Source organism: Monodon monoceros, unplaced genomic scaffold (assembly GCF_005190385.1).
Source record: "Monodon monoceros isolate NGI ecotype Baffin Bay Population unplaced genomic scaffold, NGI_Narwhal_1 Super_Scaffold_12, whole genome shotgun sequence".
NCBI classification, from domain to species: domain Eukaryota; kingdom Metazoa; phylum Chordata; class Mammalia; order Artiodactyla; family Monodontidae; genus Monodon; species Monodon monoceros.
This window is the reverse complement of record NW_021703768.1, coordinates 70,655,148-70,664,274: the sequence shown is the minus strand read 5'-3', so window position 1 is coordinate 70,664,274 and position 9,127 is coordinate 70,655,148. Positions and strand designations below refer to the sequence as shown.

The 9,127-nt window shown below is 34.2% G+C and overlaps 1 protein-coding gene across 7 annotated transcripts in view; it reads left to right on the top strand.

Moving 5' to 3' along the window:
- Positions 1-8,908, top strand: part of TMEM161B (transmembrane protein 161B) — a 69,417-nt gene extending 60,509 nt beyond the window's left edge. For 6 of the 7 annotated variants that reach the window (XM_029218365.1, XM_029218366.1, XM_029218364.1 and 3 more), the window contains 4 exons: positions 1,162-1,275; positions 5,173-5,347; positions 6,348-6,444; positions 7,626-8,775. In XM_029218365.1, coding sequence (XP_029074198.1) covers positions 1,162-1,275; positions 5,173-5,347; positions 6,348-6,444; positions 7,626-7,903 — 664 coding nt within the window. In that variant the 3' untranslated portion in view covers positions 7,904-8,775. Of the gene's footprint in view, positions 1-1,161; positions 1,276-5,172; positions 5,348-6,347; positions 6,445-7,625 lie in introns of all 7 variants that reach the window. The other variant, XM_029218362.1, reaches the window with a different exon arrangement.
- Positions 8,909-9,127: the final 219 nt, after the last annotated feature.

The following is a 9,127-nucleotide window of genomic DNA, read 5'->3' as shown; positions in this document are numbered from 1 at the left end:
CACACACACACACACACACACACACACACACACACACACACACACACCTGCCCGGATACAGGGTGTGGGAAGCTAGTTTTGTTGTGAGAGCAGCATGACTGGCACAGAGCTTAGAACCAGAGTGCCACCTCTCCCTGTCAGGTGTTCATGGTTTCCTGATCTGGCCATTTGCTCACATAAATCACTATCACTTGCACTGTAGTGGTATTTTAAAGTGTGTGTGTGTGTGTGTGTATTTTAAACCCTCCAGTTTAGCTCCCCCAGCATGGTTGGTAATAAAAGCAGTACATGGTAATAAAATAGTCTGAAGAATTTTGTCTTTCTGAAATAAGGACAGTCTTTACCAGTCATCCATCTCTGTAGGATACAAACTTGGGACAACAATTAACAATGACATTACATCTCACACCTGAAACCTTTTGCTGTATTGGGTATTTTGCCTTGTAGGAGAAATATAAATTTCCTTGGTTTTTATAGGATAGGGAAATTAATTTCAGGTATGTTCATAATGCTTCAGGAAGAAATAAAAATGTGAGTCATTTATGATTTTAACAATGTAATTAAGACCTTTTACATGTTCATTACATATTGAAAGTTTCCTCATTTATAAGTAAGTTGCTGCAGTAGCTTCCGTCTGCCATATGCCTTCTAGTATTATGGACCTTGCTAATCACTGTCTCTTACTTGTAAATAATGAGAATGCACTTTGTTTTAGCTGGACTGAAAAGTATCAAAAGATGACTCCTATACTGAAAATCCATTGGATTCATTGATTGTGCAAAGTTAGAGAATCATTTAAGTACCAGTGTATTAAGTCAGGGATACAGTAGGAGATTGTTAAAGAACACTAGAATAGGAGTGAACAGATTTAGATTTTAGTGCTAGATCTCCTTCTAACCTGTAATATTGCCATGAGCAAGTCATTTAACTTTCCTCAATCTGAATGTTCTCTTCTGAACAATTAAAATAATGAGGTATTTTTACAAGGGCTCAAATCAGTGTTAAGTAGCAGTGATAAATATAAAATAATGGTGACAATAGTACCTTAATATAGAATACTGAAAATAAGTTCCTACCTTCATTTTTTAAGTCCCAAGGTTCTGTAGTTTATTAGTGTATTTTGTTTCTGGATTTTTATGTTTATTTCTTACATACTTTCAGAACATTACTTCATATCAACTTCTTGGCACCTTTATTTATGGTTCTGCTCTGGGTAAAACCAATCACCAAAGACTACATTATGAACCCACCATTGGGTAAAGAAAGTGTCCCTTTGTAAGTATGGGTATTTGGGGGCTAATTTTTATTTCATTATATAATCAAAACTTTTCTAAAATGTTATTTACTGTGTTCACATTTTTTAATAACATTAGGACACTATTTTTAAAACATTAATAGAAATGTTTAAAAATATATTATAAAATAGAAACTATAGGTCATCATTTTACCTTTTGTGATCTTCATTAATGGTTTTGGATGATTGTTACTCTGCACTAATATTATCTTGTACAGTTGTAAGTTTTTCTGCTTTTTTTAAGACACTACATTTCTCTTACTTTTTTCTTAATTGTGAAAATTATGGAGGAAAAAATGAGTAGTATAAATGGAAATTCATATATTTAGCCCCTTAAGAGTTGTTAACATTTTCCATATTTGCTTCACTGTTTTTTGCTTTGTTTTTTGATGAAGTAGTTTTTCAAGTAAATTAGAGGCATAACATTTTTACCCCTAAGAACTTTAGTATGCATCTCTAAAAAATAAGGATATTTTTCTACATGACAATATTATCATCATAGCTATTAAAATTAAAACCTTAACATTGTTATCAAATATTAGGTCGTATTTCCCCAATTAGACAACTGTATTTTAACAGAAGAAGGTAACATAGAAATAATTTATTAAAAGGCATTAATAACTATACTTGATATGTTAACTCATTAGCCTTATGGAACTATGTTAGAGTAATAAAAAGATTCAGGCAGAGCTGGTTCAAACCCCAGTTCTGATCCTCACTAAAACTGTCACTTGAGGGAGATTATTTTACTTCACTGAACCTCTGTTTCCCCGTCTGGAAAATGAAGATAATAGTATCCACCTCACAAGGTTATCATTGGAATTAAATGAAAGACCACATGTAATGCAACCATCTGGAAGTAAGTGCTTAATAAATGTTCCTTTCACTGCTTTGCCTCATCAAAATTAAAATAGAAAATCTTGACTAGTCAATGATTCCACAGTATGCATTTTATATTATGTATTTCTTTTAGATCCTGGTACAAATTTGTCTTGAAGTGTAGAATCGGTGATGACCATGATTTTTTTTTTTTAACACCTAATCTTATTGAACTAAGAAAGTATACATTGAAGTCATAACATTTTTTCCCCCACACAAGTAAGCTTTATTGGTAATTTTAACTTGACAGGTTCACTGAGTATTTAAAAGTAATCCTAAGGATCGTAGGGTTCCAGACCAAATCTCAGATAAACTTTTAACCCACATCTTTGATGCTGAAAGCATTCCTAGTCCTTCCTTGAAGTTTGATCCTGGAAGTTGGATTTTATACTTCTGTAATTATGTTTTCTGATTTTATATTTGCCTTAGTTTAATTACGAAAACAAGGAAACTAGCATTTGTGACATACACCAGTTATTATGCTGGGTATTGATATTTTACATATTTTATCTCATTCATTCTTATAGTAATTCTCTATTTATGATCTCTGTTCTCATTCCATTTTATAGATGAAATAACAGACTCAGAGGTTAAATAATTTGGCTAAGGTTGTTCAGCCAGATCTGGTGTATGTAAAGCATTTAGTAGTTATACCAATATTCATTTCCCCATTTGTAGCCTACAAAACTATGTACAGATTAGTAGTGAATGCTATGCTTAAAGGAAGTAGGAAGAAGGAATTTTCCCCTTGGTATGTTAAATTACAGGAAAAATTTTGTTGCACATGAAGACCTAGAGTCCTCTTCCTATAGCTTTATTTCCTTTGTCCCATTCCCTTTCCTGACCTTCATAAATGAAACAGAATTACAGTCATATCTCTGTTCCATTTTATTCTTTTTTTATTTGTCAGATCATTACATTAAGTGATTAGACAGGTGATTTTTAATTTTTGTTTAAACTCCAAAGTCCATGTTAGATTGAGAAAAAATGGCTGCCCGTCATCCCAGGTTCTTCGTCTGTCACGTGGATTAAATGGTTTGTCAAAGGCCTTTATTTGTAGTCAGAAGCAAAAATGGATAGAATGCAGTTTCAATCTGGAAATATATTTAAACTCATCCACCCATGTGTTCTGCTTGGGCATCAAAAAAATAAAATGTGAGCAAGCAGAGTCCATATGTGTGTAACCTTGTGAGAAGAAAACCAGAAGAGAACATATATGGTGAACCCTAGAATGGCTTCAGGAATTTGGAGAAATTTCTTCTGCCTGTTCTTTACCTGTATATTTTGTCCCATCATTTCAACTTACCAAATCCTTATGAAGTTGGTTAAATAATCTGAGTTAGCAGTACTATTTAATTAGGGACTGTTATCTAAATCCTGAACTCCTCATAAACAGAGCAGATATGTTTTGATTCACTGCCTTATACCATTCGCTTCATTTCTGTTATCTGTCTCCCTCAAAGCATGCATAATAGCTGTCTTCAGAATACTGCCAGTCAAGCCTCCTGGTTGTACCACACCAGGGAGCACAGTAGTGTTTGTAAGCCCCTGGAAAGGTTCAAGGCTGTGGATGGTCTTGACTTTTGTGTACTGTCAGTCTCACATGACTGATATCTTAATCTCATTGTTCATTACAGTGTAAATGTATTGATAAAAAGTTATGCCTTGGGCTTCCCTGGTGGCGCAGTGGTTGAGAGTCCACCTGCCGATGCAGGGGACACGGGTTCGTGCCCCGGTCCGGGAAGATCCCACATGCCACGGAGCAGCTGGGCCTGTGAGCATGGCCGCTGAGCCTGCGCGTCCGGAGCCTGTGCTCCGCAACGGGAGAGGCCGCAACAGTGAGAGGCCCGCGTACCGCAAAAAAAAAAAAAAAAAGTTATGCCTTTATGCTTCCTAACCAACAGTACATCTCTATTGGAGCTTTATGTCCATGTTTACTCATGACCTTGTAAAAAGGAAACCAAAAGAGAACATACATAATAAAGCCTTTGTTCCATCCCTGTTTTCCCTCCACTTCATAAATAGTTCAAACCAAACTATACACTTGCACATCTTCTCTGCCTTTTCTTTTTCCTGTACTGTTCTTCAACTTTATTTCCACAGGCAACTTCTATATTGTAGTTTTAGTCCCTTTCCTAGGTGCTTACGCTGGACAGAAGGAAGGGGTGATAATGGAGCCTATTTTGGAGCAAAGTGTTGTAAGGTTTTTTATCTTTTTCCACTTGGTCTTCCTTATAGCCATCCATACTACCCTCATGGTCTTAAGAATTTGGGGGAGACGCCTATAAATTCCAGATCCTGTCTGGCAGATCACTCCACACATATCAACAGTCACATATTAAGTGCCTGATGTGTGCTAGAGCTTTGAATAGAGTCAGGCATGGGGTAGGCATTATTTTCAAATTACAATGTTATCTTTTATCAAAACAGAAACTGTGGACCCCAAAAGGACATCAGAATTTACCTCTTCTTTCTAAAGTCCTTTAGGGAACATCTGATTTTGTCAGTATATCAGAATTCTTGATCCCAATCAGGAATTCAGCAGAGTGAAAGATCCTACTCAGGTATTTATATAACCAAACAAAACTCTAGCCAGAAATAGATGGGTTGATAACTTGATAGTTCCACAGGCAAGCTCCTCTGGTTTCCTTCCTTCTTTCTCATAGTCTCCAGTTTAAGAGCACCCAACTTCCCTTTTCGTTTTATAGCCGTTTTTCCCCCCATGGAGGAGCGTAGTTAGAGAAAAGAATCCCAAGTGTTGCTCTACTTTTTTCTGCTAGATTTATCTCGTACTGTTTTATTTCATGATACATTTATCTGTTAAGCAAGTGAAAGTATCATGCAGGTAAGTCTGTGGTAGAGTGGGATACTTTTTATATCTCCATCTGTAGCTAAGTCTAGATTTCCCTATATCTTAAATGATGAACATTAACACATATAACTAGCATGCTAGCATATTTTGGTCTTTGAGAGCACCATATCAACTTTTTGATCTGTAGAATGACAGAAGCTACGTTCGATACTCTGCGACTCTGGTTAATAATCCTGCTGTGTGCTTTGCGGTTGGCCATGATGCGTAGTCACCTGCAAGCTTACTTAAACTTAGCCCAGAAATGTGTGGATCAGATGAAGAAAGAAGCAGGGCGAATAAGCACGGTTGAGCTTCAGAAAATGGTAAGTTTTATACTGCAGTCAAAATGAAAAATAGCAAATACTGAGTTGTAAATGACTATAAATAGATGGGATAATCTTAAACTGACATGTCAGAGACTTTGATCTGATTTTGGTGCTAGGTGAAGAAAGGATCTCAATTCCCCTTCTTGCCTTAAATACATTAAGTATCATACAGTTTGGGTTGCAAAGCTGTGGTATATCTACTTTTGGTAAAGGGGACTCCCCTAATTGATTTGAAAGACATCACAATATATTGTATAGCCTTTATGACTTAAAGAGTAGGAAATATTAGTTTTAGTGACTAAATGTATTCCTTTTAACATTATTCCAAGTACTTGAACCTGAAGCATAAAATTTAACTTAATGGGGATTCCAGAGAAGGAAGGTGCTAGGAATCCATCCACCATTATAATGGACTGGACCTATAACCTGATCGTGTCTTTTTGAAGAAATGTGGTGTTGGGTCCTCTGTTTTTTAATCTCGAAATTTCATTGTAAGAAGTGTCTATCAAGATTCAAACAACTTTTTTTATGTCTTACCTTTCATGTATTTTCATACTTTGTAGTTTTACCTCAGTCGAATATAAATGGGGATTAATGTTTTTATTTATGCTCATATATGACTGTTATTGTTATTTAGTTTGATATTTTAGGTGTCTGTATTTAGAGATTTTAGCATTTTGTTTTATATGTGAAATAGTAAGTGAATATAAGCAATTTGAATTTTAGTGGTTTTGTTTCTCCAGTTTGTATTAATCGCTTAAATATTTTTAAGGAATTTATTTTAATATTTTCACATTTTAAAGAACCTTCGAACTGAGCCTTTCTGAAGTCAGTCTGGTGGCATTTATAATGAAGTACAAATTTATTACCATTTAGCTTTCTTCCCATGAAAGGATTATTCATCTCTTAAGCAATTCAGTTTGACAATTATATGAAAGTTTAATTCATTCATAACATGTCAACCGTGTTAGAAACTTAAGAATGTTGTTGGTTGCAGGTCGCTCGAGTCTTTTATTACCTTTGTGTCATTGCACTGCAGTATGTGGCTCCTCTGGTCATGCTGCTTCACACAACCCTGCTTTTGAAAACTCTAGGTAGGCATACCCTGACAAGTGGGAAACTTGTTGCTTTACTTTCTACCTATAGTTAATAATGCTTTTTGTTACCTACAAAGAAATAATCCTCTTAAAATTGTTTTTCTCTTTAAAAATTTTAAGAGGAAACATACGAAATTTTAATCTGTGGAAGTTGATTCATTGATTGATCATCTTGATTTTGAAAATTCAGGCCCATATCGTTTTATAATGTTAAAAGAATTGTTTGCTAAAGGTTAATTCTGAGTAACTGGAGTGGGCACTTTTCATCTTAATATTTTATGTTGTAAGAGAGTGATTTAAGATTTTGTTAGTGCATAACATTTAAATTATTACAAGGTACTTGTAAATTTATGAATTACAGAACGCTTTGGTGAGTTCTGCTTCAGATAACTTACGTTGATAGAGTAAAGATTTCTCAGTGGCAGAACAAAGTTCTTCTGTAAGTCTGTTCACTAAGCAATCCAGCCCATCTGTGGTGTTACTCAAGAATCTATTGTTGTATTGATCATTTCTTTGCTTAGGTCAGGCAGTCTGCCAGTGTTGGGGTTTTAGAAGCCAAAGGAACTAAAAGCATTATTGGGTGGGCTTGTAGATGCTTTAGTAGAACTGTGATAGATGTAAATGTCCTTCAGAAATCTATGGAACATAAAAGAGTAGCTCAGTTGTAAATTATGTGACTCATATTCTATCCAAAATAGGAAAGTATATGATAAGAATATTTCTGGAAGCTATTAATAATCTCTCACATTGACATCAGAGAGAGTTTCTGAGAAAGAATTTATTCTGATATTCTAGAGGTAGAAAAGATTCTCAGAAGTTACAGAGTCTGTCCCTGTCACTCCATTAGAGGTAGTTGATTCATGGATTATACAAGAAAAAAAACTGTTTTTGTTATTTTACCAGATTTTAGTGCAGTTAATTAAAAGTAAATTAGATTTTAGCTTTTATGTGCACCTTTACTGATAAGGTTAGATTATAATCTGGTCAAGTTAAGTGAATTTTCCCCAGGTGTGTAGAAAGATTATTATTTTACTTTATTTTCAACATTGAATAATTTGTTGTGCCACTAAACTTTTTGTTCTTAATTTCAAATATAAGTTAAAGAATTTATTTATTTTTTCTAAATAAGGAGCTTTGGAATTACTTTTCACATTTTATTTGCGTCTTGAATTTTCTAGGTAATCATTCCTGGGGGATTTATCCAGAATCTATCACTACCTTGCCAGTGGATAATAGTCCACCCTCCAATTCTGTTTACTCTGAATTACCATCTGCTGATGGGAAGATGAAGGTAACTGTTACACAAATAACAGTGGCACTGAGCAGCTTAAAAAACATTTTCACTCCTCTGCTTTTTCGAGGACTTCTGTCTTTTCTGACCTGGTGGATTGCTGCTTGTCTCTTTTCTACAAGCCTTTTTGGGCTTTTCTATCACCAGTATCTCACTGTGGCGTGAATCTCAGTTAACAAAAAAGGATATCGAAGTCACTCTGAATTCAGATACTCGTACCTTGAAGGTCTGACAAAAACCAGAAGAAAGCAAATACAAAGGAAGGAAAACCATATCAGAATATCTTGTTTCAAATACTTCCTCTGTATTCTCAGGGTGGATTAATGGTATTAATATTTAAAATTACAGAATAGATTGTTAACTGCTATACTGTGGCGTTGGAATTTTAACTCCTTGTATTAATCGATGTGAGAGAGCTATCTACAAGTGTAATACTTCTGATGACCTTGGTTTACAGAAACCTCCATCAGTCTTTGAAACTTCTCATATGACTCCAGTTATTGATTGGTTGCTCTTAATGGTATTAAGGTACTGTTAATATTCATAATGGCTGCCTATAGAACAATCTTCAAACTGAGCCATGCTTTAGAGGAGGGAAAGGAGCTAAAGTCACTTCTGTTGGTACTATGTGAGTCACTCTTCAAACAGCAACAACAGCAAAATCCAACAGAAAAGAATAGCTACTGTATATTACAGTAAAGAAAGCTGCATAGTAATTTTAAATTTAATGGAGTTGTACATGCTTAATATCTACAAGTACTGCTGCTTGAGAGTAGCAAGAATATTGTTTTAAAATGCATTCTAGCCAACTTGAGGGATCTTTTAAAATAATTGGCTACATGAACATTTGCAGTCTTGCTATTAGGTTTGGACTGCCCATATTTTATTTTATTCTATGATCCTAAATATAGTTCTTTTTAATAGTCTAAAGATATTTATCAATATTGATCAAACTTTTAAAAAATTACTTTGTAATCCTGCTGACTACCTGTATGTATTGTACATATATATTAAATATATAATATATTGAGATTATAAAAGATGAAAATATTGGGTTCTTATAATATTTTAAGTTGCTGAATGTATTTTAAAATGTGATTGAATGAGATGTATTTGTATCTAGAAATTTTCTTTCTTTCTGGAACGAGATTAAAATACATTTTGAAAATTCATCTGAGCAAGCGATTTATTTGTATTGCCTATGTGTGAGAATACTTCTGATTTTATAAATACTTAGGTGGTTGCTGCCAAATTAAAATTCTTTTTCTGTCATTTAAAAATAATTAGAACCTTTTGACAGATTTACCAGTATTATTTAAACCTATGTTAAATAGGACTTGTTTTAATTTGTAATGTTTGTATTTTATTTTTTATTTATTTTATTTGTAG